At 39.1% G+C, this 18,046-nt stretch overlaps 2 protein-coding genes across 2 annotated transcripts; one reads left to right on the top strand and one right to left on the bottom strand.

The window, feature by feature from the left end:
* The first annotated feature begins 267 nt into the window (after positions 1 to 267).
* On the top strand, positions 268 to 16,862 carry LOC124297808 (glycine-rich cell wall structural protein 1.8-like). Its single transcript, XM_046749125.1, has 4 exons — positions 268 to 331; positions 1,536 to 1,913; positions 16,149 to 16,268; positions 16,449 to 16,862. The coding sequence occupies exons 1-4, from the start codon at positions 268 to 270 to the stop codon at positions 16,697 to 16,699; spliced, it is 813 nt and encodes a 270-aa protein (XP_046605081.1). The 3' UTR covers positions 16,700 to 16,862.
* LOC124297984 (probable G-protein coupled receptor Mth-like 11) lies at positions 4,243 to 7,863 on the bottom strand. The gene is made up of 4 exons (XM_046749481.1): positions 7,567 to 7,863; positions 5,369 to 6,491; positions 4,487 to 4,565; positions 4,243 to 4,357 (listed from the first exon to the last, which is right to left on the bottom strand). Exons 2-4 carry the CDS (start codon positions 6,141 to 6,143, stop codon positions 4,303 to 4,305), a joined length of 909 nt encoding a protein of 302 aa, XP_046605437.1. The 5' UTR covers positions 6,144 to 6,491; positions 7,567 to 7,863; the 3' UTR covers positions 4,243 to 4,302.
* Positions 16,863 to 18,046: the final 1,184 nt, after the last annotated feature.

The raw sequence follows: 18,046 nt of genomic DNA, 5'->3' as shown, positions 1-18,046 counted from the left end.
AAATACAAGATTCACGGGGTCAAGTGTCGGAAGGCGTTACTTTTGCAGTTCTTCGTAATGTTGACTGGAACACAAACGAGCACAGTCCGAAACTTTAACGATATGATAAATGAAGTATTTTGTCAATAAGGAAACTTCCTCCTCAATCGTTAATTATAATATCATACGTAACTCTGTATTATCGAAATTCTGGTGCGATGAAATCTAGAGGACGAATAGTTGCTATATAAACCGCAGCCGCACAGACAAGAAGCACAGTTCGACAAAATGCGTACACAATACAGAGTGGCTGCGTTATTCGCGTTTTTGGCGGTTAGTGCCGCGGCTCAAGGTAAGAACCTCACAAATCTAACCTTAACCCTAATAGCTTAATTTAAGTCATCGTGATTGGTTGAGAAGATTGTTTCCGAATCTTTCGTAGTCTTCGATCAACTTCACATAACTGACGTGCTATATTTTCTTCAACTATTCATTTTCGAACATGCCTCAGCATTGGAAGCTATCTTGAAAATTTTTCACCCCAGTCACTTACACGGGGTTATCCCAGCCAACTTTGGAACGTTATTACTTTACACAACATTACGTTATGCAAAGTTACGACTTGAACAAATTTCTGAGACAAAATTTAACAATTCAGAAATAGACTCCAACGATGGAGGATGTGGGAAAAATTCTTTAAGCAAAGAAAGTAAAACAATATCCCATACATACATGCGGTCTCAGAGACCCTAAAGTTTTTTTTTAATAATTCTACAATTTACTTGCACAAGCAACTCTGATTCAAGCACGCTGACTTTAAAATTATACGTTAAAGTTGGGTCTGGGGTCGTCGGGACCCCATGTAAGTGACCACGGTTAAAATCACTACTTCTTTTCACAACCACACAGCTTTTATGGTTACATTTCTATACCGTTTTAAATTATTCATTTATACTTGCCAAAAAGTTCAGGCGAATTTAATTTGAATTTTTATTTATCGAAATTTAATTATCATTCCATAGTAGTGTGATATGACATCGATTTTTGTCCTACAGGTAAGACCCGGTATGATTTTTAATACCGCTCGTATTGCGTATAACCAAAAGAAGCAGTAATACTAAAAAATTGTCTACTGTCTATGAAGTCACTCAACTATCTACCAATGATCTATCTTTTCCGCGGTGAATGAGAAACAAGACTTAAGGCGTGATCTGTTTTTCTTAAGTAATGGCACAAGCGATAGTGATAAGTAGTAGACAGACGAAAGCGTTCCGCATACGGATTCTCCTGATGTTGGTAGTTATGATTATTAGCCATATTCAGATGGTATATCAGTACAGACATTTGAGGACAAATGTTTAGTCTCGAGGGTATTCAGATCAATTTAGCGTGACTCTAAATTTATTGTAATCTGTAAAATGAGAGAAGATGCAATCTATTTCGTTACGATAAATCCGGCGAATATTTATGCTGTCTGCATGTTCCTGGACATCAAATGCAACGTTAACCACCTCTATTGGAACACAAAATCATATCTGCACTTATTAATATTACAGGTGACGGTCATGGCCAAGGAGGATTTGGAGGCCATGGTGGTTCTCAAGAAGGATTTGGAGGCCAGGGTGGTCATCAAGGAGGATCTGGAGCCCAGGGTGGTCATCAAGGAGGATCTGGAGGCCAGGGTGGTCATCAAGGAGGATCTGGAGCCCAGGGTGGTCATCAAGGAGGATCTGGAGGCCAGGGTGGTCATCAAGGAGGATCTGGAGGCCAGGGTGGTCATCAAGGAGGATCTGGAGGCCAGGGTGGTCATCAAGGAGGATCTGGAGCCCAGGGTGGTCATCAAGGAGGATCTGGAGCCCAGGGTGGTCATCAAGGAGGATCTGGAGCCCAGGGTGGTCATCAAGGAGGATCTGGAGCCCAGGGTGGTCATCAAGGAGGATGTGATTGCAGGATTCCAGACTGGAACTTTCCTGATGGAATATTCTAAGGCCAGGGTGGTAACCACGGAGGATATTAAGGTCAGGGTGATCGCCAAGGACGATCTCTCGGCCACGGTGGTCCTGAAGGAGGACTTGGAAGCCAGCGTTGTCTATAATACATGATGTATAGTGAATATTAAAGCAATCAAGAATCCAGTTGTACTTGTGAAGCTCGTAATATATACTGACTATAGATACAGATTTCATAAATGTTAATTCCTAACACTTTTTCATCTATTTGTCGCGCTACATATGGTCCAAAAACGGCCAGCCGAAATCGGCATAAACCTCAAAATTATTAAAGTAAAATTAACTCTTCATTTCTTGTAGTAACGAAATATATTCCTAGGGGTTATAAATGTTGGTATTTATTCGTTGAAAACCAGAAATCATCAAAGAGCAAAATGTTTATCTAAATATGTTTCAAATGTTCTGAAATTCAAAATTTTGAATACAAATCATACATTTAAATGTAGAATTATCTCCTTTTTTAAGTGTTCCAAAGTTCAACATATATCTCTCGACAACTCCTTTTCTTACGTAATTCCTCGCCACATTCTGTCTCGGGCCGCGAAATAGCTTTGTCTGGCACTGACTTAGTTATTGGCTTTATGATTAGTGAACTTCGCCATGAGTGAAACTTGCAATCATACTGTGTAAATAGTCGAGGTTAGCAATTTTCAACTTCAGGCACCAGATCAAAAATTAAATAGTCAACACAGCAATCTCCGACGTCTCTCGATCATTGGATCATCTCATTCCATGACTTCAGACGGCCTTTTATTTCTTATAAACGAAAACAAGTTTTTCACACCTTTATGATTGGCTGTGAAATACCTAACGGCTTCCCATAATTATAATATATTCCATATCTATTAATAAGGAGTTTTGTGCCTCGCATTGTTACCGATCATCGAGCAATGTGATTCGTATTGTACCCAAGCGTCGGTCTGAATTCACTCACGACTACCAAAATATTGATTTTTCGGGATTAAATTGGACTCCCACAGCACAAAATACTGCCATCGCTTATAGGTAGGAATAAAAATCGAATACTGAGTAGGTGTAGGTGTTTTTAGAATTTGTTTAGCGACGCTTTGCAAAAAAGGTGTACGACAATTATCGATCATGCAAATCCTGGTTTAATTATTGCAAGAATGGCCGCCAACGAAATCTTTCGGTAAATTATATTATATATTATTCAATATGTTATTGAATATTGTTAGCTCGTACAATTGCCGTACGAATAGAACGGAATATGCGCAGCTTAAAGAAAGTGCAATTCGCACATGAGCAATTCGCATATGAGCGTCGACAAAGTGATAAACTTTGAAATAAAGATAAACCAGTGATCCGTAGGGAGCAAAGGGGCATTGCCACGAAGCTTGCGTAAGACTTTCCTCATTGCGTATTCGCCTCCATTATAATTCGTTTTTTTTTCAATCCCAAATTCAACCAGAATTAGATAATACTGTTTTGCATAATACGTTGAGGAACAAGTAATAACATGTAAAGTTTTCGTATTAAAATATGAGATAATAGCTTACGAATTTGTATATTTATACTTTCTCAGAAGCCTTTATCGCATGAAAACAACCATTACGTACAGAATTATGAGAAGATGCAAAATATTTGCCAACAATTTCGTGGAAGTGCTCGAGCAAAATTTTGAGAGGGTCGAGATATCCGGTCGACTGTACACGTTGAATTGCTAATACCTGTAGAAAAGGTTTATGAATTCAAATAGTACCTGTCTTAATGTTCGTTACGACACCTTGGTGACAAAGACGTAAGAGGAGTCTGGGGCTAGGAAATGGAGACCAGGGACCTGTCGGGGATAACTCATCTACCTTGGTTTTCGAGGTGGACGAGTTCAGCGAAGTTTCGCCGATCAAGGTAGAAGCCGAGGAAGTTCCGCATGCCAAAGAGTTTGACCGAACCATATTAAGTTTTCGAAGTCAGGATAGCAAATACTACGTTGTAAATCGTATGGTACTTTGATATTTCGTAAACAAATTCTAGTTTGCCATGCGTGTTCAGCTGCGTGATATCATTGGATCATAGGGGAGAAATATGAGAATTTTGACATAATGTTATTAACGCATCAGAAAGCGCAATCAGTTTACTGCTTATCTAAATTTCTCCATTAAGATCACCGTCAGCAAACTTCGTTTACAATTTGAATTTATTCAAATCTCATACACATTTGGTCGATCGTCATTCGTACACACCAAATATTTCATCGTGGAAATACGGGACGTAGCGCATTACATCTACGGAACGTAAAACAATAACAGCCGGTGTTCCCCAAGCGTAGATCATGCAAAGGACGAATTTTTTCTGGTTACGCTGATCTACATTTGAGTCGGCAGACTTCACGCTTCTGCAACAAGTGAAAACTTTTGAAATTCGATTATTATTTTCGACCATTGCGCTAGTCGAGAAATGAAAAAGGTTTGTCAAACCATATCGACGAAAGTTATGAACGATATTGCAACGCACTCCTCGTACATCTACGGATTACTTACCGAAACGTTCTCCAAATATTAACGCTCATCACGTTCAGCCAAAGGACGCTGGCGATGTCACAATATTGTACGACAATTTCTGAAACAAAAATCATGCTTATTCAACAATAAAGCTCCGCCGATTCTACCACCTGCTGATTGATCAGACCAGGGATGGGCAGTCTCTGAGTACATTTTGTACTTGAAATATCTTCAGTAATTACGAAGTACACGATACTTATCTACTTGATACCGACTAAACATCGAGTCCTGATGAACTTCGGACTTTGTGAAATACAAAATATTAAGTACAAATTCATTCAATACTTTTTGAAATAGAAAATACCAAGTGCAAATGTATTTCGTACTCAGTGAAATGAAAATTATCAAGTACTAATGTATTTTGTACTTTGTACAATAGGAATTACTAATTAAAGTTGTACTCTTAATGTAAAGACTTACATGCTAATTCAGTATTTTATGACGTTCTTAAATACCTGAAGAATATTTCGTATGAGAAAATGATTTCGTGTAAATTCAAAATAGTAAATGAATCGTTGCAACGTAAATTTTTGAGAAAGAATTTATTCATTTTCTGAAACATGTAAAGGTAAAAAAAAATTCGAAAAAAATTACAATAATAACGAAGAAGAAGTTTGAGTTTCTCCGGCAAAGATGGTAAATATCGGAGTTTGATTTGAAATTTTATATGATTAAATTCTGAAACTGCAGCGAGTGATTCACGAATGCTTGCAAGCCACGTTTATAAATACCACTAAGGAGCCTAGATCGTAAATTACATATCCATGTATCACGATTTGCATCCAAGGTTTCGTGACGAACACTTTAAAATTGACACTCAGAAGCGTCAATCAAATAAAGATGCGATAATAATCATTTTACCACTGAGGATATTCAGCTGGACATAGTCTCTTAACCCATTTGTAATCATTATTCCCAAGGCACCGAGGTAGAGTCCAACGTAGGCGGCGATATAGGAGCGAACTATCATTCCATGAAAAGTCCTCAGTTCAGGTACTATGGTGTAGCAAACGAATACTGCCAAAATTATGATAAATTGGATTGACCAACAAATGGTGTCCCAGTAGTTCATGCTGGCTTTAGGGTAACATACCACCGCCAAATATACGGAAGAATTCGGATTCCGTAAAAGGCAGTAATTGTCAAATCCGTGAGATTTACTTCCGTAAAAATCCGGCGTATAAATCGAACCGTTGGGAAAAGCGTAGAAATTTTCCAGCACATCCAGCGTCGCCCAGCCAAAACCGCAAGGATAATCAGGGACGATGTGAAAATCCTGCAGCGTCAGGTTCTTCTGCCCATCGTCGATGAGAGTTTTTATTTTAGGGAAGATGTAAACGGTATCATCCTCCACACAGCTTTGTTCGTACCAGGCCTTTTCCAGCGGACAACAAAGTTTCAAGCACGTTTTAAAGTCACACAGGCATCCGACTGTTATCCGATCCTCGGGACGCGTTGCGTTCGGCAAATTGATGTCGCCCGAGTCTTTCGCCAACCCCGTAGACATCGACTTCCGTCTGGACAAATTGACAATGGCGTTTGACGGACAGGATTCCCTGAACCCGTCGACTTCGGCTCTCCCCGACACAAAAGCCATCGCGTAAATCACCGCAAGAAACACTCGACCGCCGATCATTTACGCTGATGGCCGCTGTTCGATCGATATGAATTTTTATGGTTCTTCCGCAGTAGAGAGGTTTTGTGTGTATAATTCTTCAACGTTCGGTATCCGCATATATTATGCAAATATCACTGTCAACATACTCAGGATCGATGTCCATGTTGCATAGAAAATGTATTTACGATTTATAATTGTATTTTCTTCACAACGAGCCAGCTTAGACCTCGATTCTTGCTTCCGGTCTAACTCGCGCCATGATCCATCAACGTTGCTAATGATACTTCAGACAATGCAGAAGCTGCGGTGATTTCTTTTCTTATCGGTTTCCGCCATCCACGCAAGCTTTGCTGCCGCGGTGAGATGCTGAAACATGAAGATATTTTCATTCAAAGTTTTACGGAGACGGCCAAGAGGCATCTCAAATAATCTGAGATGAATTGAAGAGGAGAATTAAAAAATGGCAATTGCAGCCTTTTTCAAATTCACCTCTCGATTTTATCGTGCACGATCACCACAAGTGGTGCAAACTAGCTCAAAACGATTTTCTACCGCTTACGTAACTCTTTGCACACGTGTGTCATAGTGATCGATAGGAGGAATGCGTAAATAATTTTTTTTTAAATTCATAGGCGCGCGCATGTTAGTCCTCGGGCAAGGCAAGTCAATTACCAACTGAAGCTGTATCGACCTTTCTGACGAGAATACTAAGAGTAAGAAGTATATACGTATGAACGTTGGGACGATTTTGGATAATTTACGAATAAGCTTCGAGCATACGTATAGACTTACGCATTGCTCGGCGAAGCCGCTTATTAACGGACTGAATAAAACACCTGAATCAACGGTAACTTCGAGATGGAAGTAGCCGTGGAACGATCCTTGAAAATGTATGAACAAGGTATTTCGAATTATCCCAACTCTAAGATGTGACGCGCGTTACATTGGTAATGCAGGGTTTCTTAGGAAGACACGAAATTAGAATATTACTACTATTAAGACGGTGCTTGTAGCGAGGAACTCTGTGAAGAGAGTTCGATAGAAATAGACCGAAATAACGGTGAAGTTTTGCAGAATAGCAGAAGTTCGGAATGCTGCAAGAGCGATATATTTTCTCCTATCCCAGAGCAGCCAGCTTTCGACTTACCCCGGTTTTTGACAGCGCTGTAAAACGATTTAAGCTTCACCCGCAATTCTATCGTCGCTTGAATATGACACGATAACGTTACGGTTAGGCTACCAGCGGAAGACTGGTATGGTGGAATTACGTAGTCGAGTGACGAGCTCGATCTCAGTTTCGAACCATTCGAAAGTGGTATCCACTACTACCAGGGAATAACGCGTGACCTGACGAGAGAAGACGAAGCCGGTAAAAAGTGTGTTACAAATGCGTAGAACTTATGCCCAGCACTTAAATAGTGAATAAGTCAGTATTACTTACGTATCGAATAGTCCAGTGGTCTACAAGTAAGCGCGACTTACATCCGATACTTAAATACGATTGCAAGGGTTCTCCAATAGTGACGAAAATGTTATTCGAATCAAGCTCCATTACTCTAGCACTCCTGTGGTCCAATAATCTTTTATTTTCTTTTTTGAGAACAGGATCAACGTTACGAATTTGCATCAGACAATGGTCGTAAGTGATGCGAATTGGGGTGAAAGTTGAAACGATATTTTTTGAAAAACTATATCGAGTCGAGACTAGCCTTGGGAATTCGAAGATACACCTGATCTTCTACTCTGTAAAATTTCATTAAACATTCTGTTCGTATATGCTAAATTCTCGCCATCAGTTGCCGCATGTAGTCTGTGTACCATATATTATTCGGATAGCCTAGAAACCAAAACTGTTTTTAGCTTATGGGTTATTGAAGTATTCGTAGGAAAGAATACATCTACACTTCACAAACCAAGCGTGAAACCAACAACACCTCAAGCACGGGAAGGAAATCGTTATTATTTGGAGATAGTTGGCTACAGTCCAAACGAGGCGTTACAATAAATAACAATTCTATCAACACGTGGCAGCTATAAATACCTAGAACTCAGAATCCATATACATTATCGCGCGGTTAAGAAAATGTCATCCAAATGTGGAAAAATTTTACCAGTATAATAATAGGTGTCATTACGCACAAGCCTGCAAGATAAATTCGTCTTGCTGATTCACTCTTGGTCAGTTTGAATAATTCCTTTTCGATCTTCGAAGATTTTTTGATCCACAAAAATGCAATTTAAAATATAAAGATATAATTTAAAACCGACAGGACTTTCAGATACGATCTTTGAACCACGCAATGTATTATTAAGGATTTGACACCAACAAATTGTTTTGCATTAGGTATGTCTTGGTAACTTTAAACGAATGGAATTTTCCTCAGTAGGGGCAATATTTCAATAAACTGCATTATTTTTCTCAACAGAACCACACGCGTGATTCAGCATGTTCGATCAACGTATTTATCTCATAGTCAGCCTGAGAAACTTAAAGTGCTTTTAATACATTATGTGAAGATTTATTTACATCGTCCTCACAGCTGATACCTAACGCTAGTCATAGTTAAATGCAATATCCATTTATTTTGCAATTCTACAAGTTGTTACACGACATCGTATACGTAAGGTTTAACGATGTTGCTTTTTGAAAATATCAGGAGATCCTAAAATGTACGAATAGTATATTGCGTTAACGAGTCGCAAAGAATAAAATAATTGTTCGCGGATAGATTTCGTGATGGAAATTGAAGTAAATATTTTTTCAAATATCACTACGAAGATCAGTTTCAACGTGAAAGGACGAAAGATCGATAAAATCTGCTGGCGTGTTTCATTGCGAACGGAGATATGAGAAGTGACGAGAAATGAAGAAAAAATTAAATAAGTAAAAGTTATCCGGATCCATAATCGAGCATTGAACAAGAGAAGTTTCATTGTTACAGTTTACCCAAGCTTGCGAAATCGACCTTGAGAATCGCTACAAAATGAATTAGCAAACTAGATAAACATCACGTAGCAAAAGTCGGGGCAAAGAAAAACCAAGAATTTTCCCAGAACAAAGAACGGATTATTTTATAATACACAATCTATTTCTGGTCCGATGTAGCCTTAACATTCGAATCGAGGCGTGTAAAATATAACTCTGTTTAACGAACTGAGTTTACGAATTCGAAATGGTATAAAAAAGGATGGGATCCCCCGGTGCAATGAAACCTCAGGGCCGCCTGGGATACGTAGCCGGGTAATTTTTTTTTTTCCACCAATTTCTTCATGCCTCGGAAACAAGTTTCTCTCGGTAATAAAACTGCCAGCACACGCCTTTCCGATTCCTGCTACTCGTGGTTCTTCATTGATCATCCGCGACGCTCACAACGAACGATTCCGTCACACGAATACCGTCAATCATGGAAGCATTATCCACGACGACGAAACGTCGCGGCTCACTTGCGCTAATTAGAGTCGCGGTGTCCAAGAGAACGCGGAGATCCACTTGACGTCGCTTCCCAACTGTTACTGAGGTACAAGCACAACGTAACTTACGATTAGCAGTAAGTGCGTAGGTGTCACTGCAGACGTGAGAAGTTCAACATGCTTAATGAAAAGTGCGTGATAAAAAAATTACAACAGACGCGTACCAGGCGTTAAAAGGTCTATTAATATGCAATTGATTCACACATTGACTGCTTTTTTTTTCTTTCTTTTTATTTTACGCCAAATATTTAGTTACGACTCATTCCCGAAATTCTGAACTTGCCCAGTTTTCCTTTCTTTCGAGCTAAGTTTACACTTAACTAACTGCAGATGAATATTTCTCTTCCAAAGCTGTATAGTAGGTAGCATTCGTTCGTTTCTTTTCTGCTTCTTTAGAAAAATGTAAAACGAGTCCATTGAAAATTCGGAGAATCAATAACGAATCGAACGAGACTCGTTAAGCGTTTACATTGTCGTCGGATTAGATAAGAAAGCAATAGGTATGCCAGTTTAAAACAAATCTGACCCTCCGGTATCGGCGTCTTATAAGTTTGCAGGCAAAGTTGTCTGCAGGTCAAGAGACTCCGCGCAGCTTGCAATTAATCAAGTATCTGATCCGTAAGGTCGATTTTTTTCTTCTGCAACTCACAAACGCCACAAGTTTGAAGTGAATTTTCCACCCTAGGTATTGCAGTTGGTTAATTTTATGATTCTTACGAATCTCGATACTTGAACGCGAAAAATCTAGCTGACGTCTGTCATCGTGATGACGATCATGAATATTCAAGCCAGCCTTTTAAAATCACTGAGTACACGTTAACTGTTTTATTTTATATCGAGTTTATCGATTGTATCGTACGTCGAGTCTTGAGCACAATGAACAGCACATACCATTGACGCGTGGAAAGACGTGTGGTAAAAAATGAGGCTTCTAATTACTTCGTTTCAAAACATGCACAGCGACACGCACAATCCGTTTTAATTTTCAGCCGAACGGCTTATGGTGAGGTTGTTCAGTTTGGCTTGCCAGTTATAGATACACTGGAGCGAATACATATTGCCATTTACTTCCAAGCGGCAGTGAAGTTCCGTCTACGCTTGAGCAACTTGGCCGGCCGAAAGTGTCGTGCCAAAAATGGGTGTCGCGGCTCAAATATCAAGTTCATACTTGTATTCATTCACGCTCGATCTTTTATAACTTTTCGCATGGATTTAGCATTGAAATTGATTTCCGACGACAGTATCTATGTATGTATTAGATTCGCTGGACGTCACAAGTCAAACAAGCCGTAAGACGCGCCGTCTGCGATGGAAGTTGAACGAGCGCGTGCACATCCTTTAATGAAAACCGATATTTTAGGCAAACCGCAGATATCCGAGTGCCGAGGCAAGATTGTACACCAAACACTTCCTAAAAGTCGAAGGTCTTTGCTACAACTGTTTCCCAAGACTGAGGTGACATGATTTTCGGATTACGTTGTTTAATGTGTGGAAACTGATTGCCCCAATATACGTAACTGGTTATAGGAAATAACTTGCGTTTAATTACAGCGTACACGTGACGTAGCGATGTGTTATTCATTTAACTGTTTCAATCGAAACGGAGTGAGGAGATTTCACGAGTGTCGATTGATTATCAATTAGCTGTAACGTTACCGCGATTCATAAACAGATTGATGCTCCTTGGACCTTCGTGCTACGTAAGGACATCCTCGTGTGAATACGGGAAGCGTTGTTTCTAGTTTGGTAAGTATCATTCGAGCGAATATCACTTTATACAGCAAAAATACGAATAGATTGATTACATGGTTGTATAAAAGAAACAATCACGTGTCTAGGAGTTATGCGATGTGAAATAACGAAATGAGATAAAAATTCGAAAATGTAATGAAAAAATTTCAGTGGGTGTAAGAGGCCGCTATATCTCATCGCGAAAGGTATAAATAAATGAGAGGAAGTGAAAAAATAAGGCCAAACCATCTTCACTTTTCGTAGAAATGGGCTAAACAAGTAATCAAACAGCTTGTCTTGGACGTGCCAAAACCGCACTACAGAACACCAAACTTAAACTAAAGTCGAGGACGAGTAGCCGCGGAGCGAGCTGAATGATAAAAAATAATTAACGCAATTACAATTACTGAAGCTGAGCACGTATTCTCGCTATTGCAACGAGTACAGGAAGAAAAGCAATCAGTCAGTCAGAGAGAGAGAGAGAGAGAGAGAGAGAGAGGGTGTAAAATTTAGCCGTCGATTAAAATGACTTTGCGGACGACGTTACGTTAAAAATTGTACATTATTTCGGTAATTCGTAAAGAAATTCAAGTTTGCCATGCGTGATCAGGTGCGCGATGTCCCTGCATTGTAAGGGAAAAAAACAAGAATAATAACATAATATTATTGCGGCATTAGAATTAAAGCAATTAGCATACTGCTTATCTAAATCTCTCCATTAAGATTGCTGTCAAAAAATGTTTACCGAATCAGTCGTAAAATTCGCCTGTACATACATATGTGTATCCTTGATTGAAAAGATTATACAAGAAGTCCGGTTCAAGATTCGGCAAGAATTTCTTCAGCGTTGTCGATTCCGTAGTTGGAAGTTGGAGCTGCTAAATTTTGGCGACGAACAGTGACCTGGTTCAGGCATTATCTTCGGATCAAATTCTCACGCTTCTCGACGTGTTTACAGGCATGGTTGGAAAAAAAAAAAGAGTTAAACAGCGTAACTCTGATGCACGCGTAGCAGTTCTTGGAAGATTTACTTTGAAGATCTCTTTTCTGGTTTACAAGATATACTTTCAGTAAGCACATATGACGACGATGAATGGACGATGGCTCTGCGTAGACATTCCCTACCCCCATAACCGATATTTCTGACATAATGCTAGTTTGGGTTGGTATACCTCAAATATATTGCCGCTATTGTAGCGACGGAGTCACGAATGCGTGACGTTCGTCAGTTGCCAATAAAAGTTCGTTTTGCGAGGTCAGAGACTAGTCGGGAACGAAAATGGCTTTGTCCCTCGGGTATTGGAAGACCAATTAATGGCGGATTGACCCCCAGTTGCGGTCTGATATTGTCAACGGAAAATGCGGACAACGTAAATTGGACTAATGAAAACATTACGAGGTACCCTGTAGTGTGTACCTGCTATAATTCGTCGATGATTAATTATAAAAGCGACGATCGATATTTCAATCTGCTAATTGAAACTTTTCCGAATGATTCAGAAGATTCCAGAGACGGTTCTTTTCTCAAATCCACAATTTTATAAAATTTGACATAGAAGTTATTTATCGCAGAAAAATGTCAGCCAATATTTCAGGAAATTCTAATAACCATAATTATTATAAATGCAGAGATAGGATGAAATTATAAGCAAAACGTAATTAAAATGCGATCAAGCCGCGTATGGCACTTGGAGACGAGCTACTTGTATTTCGATTCGACGCGGAACGCCAAACGCGATAAGGCCATCTGGCAGCGGAGTAAAATATTTCCCTACTGAAGATTGCAATGACAACATATGATGACGATCATTAAGAAATGCTGATTGAACTCATTGAGCAGCTGTCGGTTATCCTTTTTCCAATTGACAAAATGAAATCATTTTTTAATGTTTTATGACCAATTCTCATGCTGCCGTAACTTTATTTTTGGTTTTAGAATTTGTTTTCTAAAATGCGGTAAAGACCCTTGAATCGTACTCTGAGATTCCTTACCAAACTCTGGGAAATTCTGATGTTGTTTTAAAAATGTGTGTAAACGACGGCTGAAACAGTTTATTGAAATTATTTATATTCGTATGTTATCGGCCGGAGCGACGAGCATCAAACCGCAGAGTTTGAAAAATAATAGGTTGATTTGCTATCTGCTACGTAAAAATTTTAATTATTAGTGGACATTGTATTTCCATTAAGTCTAGCTCTGTGAGATTAGCAAATACGACTGTGATGATAGTCTAAATTTGCAATCTGATTGTGTAAATAATAGAGGTTAGCTATTTTAAACTTCAGGCACCATATGACAAATTAAATAGTTGGGGCGACAAATTTGAACTTCTCTCGATCATCGAATATGATAGTTCATTTTCTTTGGTGCCAACAGCCTCTCACTTCTTTTAAACGAAATCAAATTTTTTACATTCTCATGATAAACTTTTACACACCAAAGGGTTCGCTACAGTTACGACATATTCCATATCTATTTAAATCGTATTTGTTATTTTGCGTAATTGTTGATCATGGCGCAATGAGATTCGCATTGCGCTCAAGCGTTACTTTAAATTGACTTAAGTCCACCAGAATATTGATTTCTTGGGACTAAATCGGATTCCCAGAACAGAGAATGTCGTCATAGTTTATAGGTCGAAACAGAAATGGAATTCGGTACAGATGTGGGCGTTTTTACCAATTGTTCAACGACGCATCATATACGAATTTTGTATGACAATTATCTATCGTGCAAATCCTGGTTTAAATATTGAAAAAATGGCTACCAGCGAAATCTTTCGATAAATTGTTGGAAATATAAATTGTGTAATTATCTAACGCCTGCGTGTGTAAAGCGAATTGTCCGGCAACCAACCTTTGGTTTCGAAATATTTGATGAGCGCTCCGCGTGGAAATGATACGTTACTATTTTTTAGACAACTATTCGGAATTATCAAATACGCAGACATATGTCATGTATATTAGACTGATCCAAATGCAAAGACTGTCTAAAAATATCGGAAAAAATCAGAGATTTTCCAAAAATCTCCAAACTTAATTTTGCCGTGATTTTTTTCGATTAGCGTAACCCCAGGTAAACTCTCAGAAAAGTCCGAAACTGCAGAGACGTTTTATAGTGAACAACAGAACTGCGTAAAAACCATTAAAAATATTCGATAGCCACGAGTTTTTCCCCGCAAGAATTTTCTTCAGAAGTGTAAATTTCTGCTATCATTCGACTGTGTCACACTATCAACTTATAAACACAAGATTCACGGGGTCAAGTGTCGGAAGGCGTTACTTTTGCAGTTCTTCTTAATGTTGACTGGAACACAAACGAGCATAGTCCGAAACTTTAACGATATGATAAATGAAGTATCTTATCAATAAATAAACACCCTTCTCAATCGTTGATTATAATATTATACGTAACTCTGTATTATCGAAATTCTGGTGCGATGAAATCTAGAGGACGAATAGTTGCTATATAAACCGCAGCCGCACAGACAATAAGCACAGTTCGACAAAATGCGTACACAATACAGAGTGGCTGCGTTATTCGCGTTTTTGGCGGTTAGTGCCGCGGCTCAAGGTAAGAACCTCACAAATCTAACCTTAACCCTAATAGCTTAATTTAAGTCATCGTGATTGGTTGAGAAGATTGTTTCCGAATCTTTCGTAGTCTTCGATCAACTTCACATAACTGACGTGCTATATTTTCTTCAACTATTCATTTTCAAACATGCCTCAACATTGGAAGCTATCTTGAAAATTTCTTACCCTAGTCACTTACACGGGGTTACCCCAGCCAACTTTGGAACGTTATTACTTTACACAACATTACGTTATGCAAAGTTACGACTTGAACAAATTTCTGAGACAAAATTTAACAATTCAGAAATAGACTCCAACGATGGAGGATGTGGGAAAAATTCTTCAAGCAAAGAAAGTAAAACAATATCCCATACATACATGCGGTCTCAGAGACCCTAAAGTTTTTTTTTAATAATTCTACAATTTACTTGCACAAGCAACTCTGATTCAAGCACGCTGACTTTAAAATTATACGTTAAAGTTGGGTCTGGGGTCGTCGGGACCCCATGTAAGTGACCACGGTTAAAATCACTACTTCTTTTCACAACCACACAGCTTTTATGGTTACATTTCTATACCGTTTTAAATTATTCATTTATACTTGCCAAAAAGTTCAGGCGAATTTAATTTGAATTTTTATTTATCGAAATTTAATTATCATTCCATAGTAGTGTGATATGACATCGATTTTTGTCCTACAGGTAAGACCCGGTATGATTTTTAATACCGCTCGTATTGCATAGAACCAAAAGAAGCAGTAATACTAGAAAATTGTCTACTGTCTATGAAGTCACTCAACTATCTACCAATGATCTATCTTTTCCGCGGTAAATGATAAACAAGACTTAAGGCGTGATCTGTTTTTCTTAAGTAATGGCACAAGCTATAGTGATAAGTAGTAGACAGACGAAAGCGTTCCGTATACGGATTCTCCTGATGTTGGTAGTTATGATTATTAGCCATATTCAGATGGTATATCAGTACAGACATTTGAGGACAAATGTTTAGTCTCGAGGGTATTCAGATCAATTTAGCGTGACTCTAAATTTATTGTAATCTGTAAAATGAGAGAAGATGCAATCAATTACGATAAATCCGGCGAATATTTATGCTGTCTGCATGTTCCTGGACATCTGATGCAACGTTAACCACCTCTATTGGAACACAAAATCATATCTGCACTTCTTAATATTACAGGTTACGGTCATGGCCAAGGAGGATTTGGAGGCCATGGTGGTTCTCAAGGAGGATTTGGAGGCCAGGGTGGTCATCAAGGAGGATCTAGAGGCCAGGGTGGTCATCAAGGAGGATCTGGAGGCCACGTTGGTCGTCTAGGACGATCTTTAGGCCAGGGTGGTCCTCAAGGAGGATTTGGAGGCCAGGGTGGTCATCCAGGAGGATTTGGAAGCCAGGGTGGTTCTCAAGGAGGATTTGGAGGCCATGGTGGTTCTCAAGGAGGATTTGGAAGCCAGGGTGGTTCTCAAGGAGGATTTGGAGGCCATGGTGGTTCTCAAGGAGGATTTGGAGGCCATGGTGGTTCTCAAGGAGGATTTGGAAGCCAGGGTGGTTCTCAAGGAGGATTTGGAGACCATGGTGGTTCTCAAGGAGGATTTGGAAGCCAGGGTGGTTCTCAAGAAGGATTTGGAGGCCAGGGTGGTCATCCAGGAGGATTTGGAAGCCAGGGTGGTCATCAAGGAGGATTTAGAGGCCAGGGTGGTCATCAAGGAGGATTTGGAGGCCAGGGTGGTCATCAAGGAGGATTTGGAGGCCAGGGTGGTAACCACGGAGGATATTAAGGTCAGGGTGGTCGCCAAGGACGATCTCTCGGCCACGGTGGTCCTGAAGGAGGACTTGGAAGCCAGGGTTGTCTATAATACATGATGTATAGTGAATATTAAAGCAATCAAGAATCCAGTTGTACTTGTAAAGCTCGTCATATATACTGACTATAGATACAGATTTCATAAATGTTAATTCCTAACATTTTTTTCATCTATTTGTCGCGCTACATATGGTCCAAAAATGGCCGGCCGAAATCAGCATAAACCTCAAAATTATTAAAGTAAAATTAACTCTTCATTTCTTGTAGTAACGAAATATATTCCTAGGGGTTATAAATGTTTGTATTTATTCGTTGAAAACCAGAAATCATCAAAGAGCAAAATGTTTATCTAAATATGTTTCAAATGTTTTGAAATTCAAAATTTTGAATACAAACCATACATTTAAATGTAGAATTATCTCCTTTTTTAAGTGTTCCAAAGTTCAACATATATCTCTCGACAACTCCTTTTCTTACGTAATTCCTCGCCACATTCTGCCTCGGGCCGCGAAATAGCTTTGTCGGGCACTGACTTAGTTATTGGCTTTATGATTAGTGAACACCGCCATGAGTGAAACTTGCAATCTTACTGTGTAAATAGTCGAGGTTAGCAATTTTCAACTTCAGGCACCAGATCAAAAATTAAATAGTTAACACAGCAATCTCCGACGTCTCTCGATCATTGGATCATCTCATTCCATGACTTCAAACGGCCTTTTATTTCTTATAAACGAGAACAAGTTTTTCACACCTTTATGATTGGCTGTGAAATACCTAACGGCTTCCCATAATTATAATATATTCCATATCTATTTATAAGGAGTTTTATGCCTCGCATTGTTACCGATCATCGAGCAATGTGATTCGTATTGTACCCAAGCGTCGTTCTGAATTCACTCACGACTACCAAAATATTGATTTTTCGGGATTAAATTGGACTCCCACAGCACAAAATACTGCCATCGCTTATAGGTAGGAATAAAAATCGAATACTGAGTAGGTGTAGGTGTTTTTAGAATTTGTTTAGCGACGCTTTGCAAAAAAGGTGTACGACAATTATCGATCATGCAAATCCTGGTTTAATTATTGCAAGAATGGCCGCCAACGAAATCTTTCGGTAAATTATATTATATATTATTCAATATGTTATTGAATATTGTTAGCTCGTACAATTGCCGTACGAATAGAATGGAATATGCACAGCTTAAAGAAAGTGCAATTCGCCTATGAGCGTCGACAAAGTGATAAACTGGGAATAAAGATAAACCAGTGATCCGTAGGGAGCAAAGGGGCATTGCCACGAAGCTTGCGTAAGACTCTC

Source organism: Neodiprion virginianus, chromosome 2 (assembly GCF_021901495.1).
Source record: "Neodiprion virginianus isolate iyNeoVirg1 chromosome 2, iyNeoVirg1.1, whole genome shotgun sequence".
NCBI lineage: Eukaryota > Metazoa > Arthropoda > Insecta > Hymenoptera > Diprionidae > Neodiprion > Neodiprion virginianus.
This window is presented reverse-complemented; position numbering and strand designations above follow the sequence as displayed.

Coding starts and splice junctions, on each gene's coding strand:
- LOC124297984 (XM_046749481.1), bottom strand. CDS start 6,143: ATGATCGGCGGTCGAGTGTTTCTTGCGGTGATTTACGCGATGGCTTTT. Junction 4,566..5,368: donor CCAGCTGAATATCCTCAGTG/GTAAAATGATTA, acceptor TTTTTGTTTCAG/AAATTGTCGTACAATATTGT. Junction 4,358..4,486: donor AATATTTGGAGAACGTTTCG/GTAAGTAATCCG, acceptor GAATTTCAAAAG/TTTTCACTTGTTGCAGAAGC.
- LOC124297808 (XM_046749125.1), top strand. CDS start 268: ATGCGTACACAATACAGAGTGGCTGCGTTATTCGCGTTTTTGGCGGTT. Junction 332..1,535: donor GGTTAGTGCCGCGGCTCAAG/GTAAGAACCTCA, acceptor TTAATATTACAG/GTGACGGTCATGGCCAAGGA. Junction 16,269..16,448: donor AGGCCAGGGTGGTCCTCAAG/GAGGATTTGGAG, acceptor GTGGTTCTCAAG/GAGGATTTGGAAGCCAGGGT.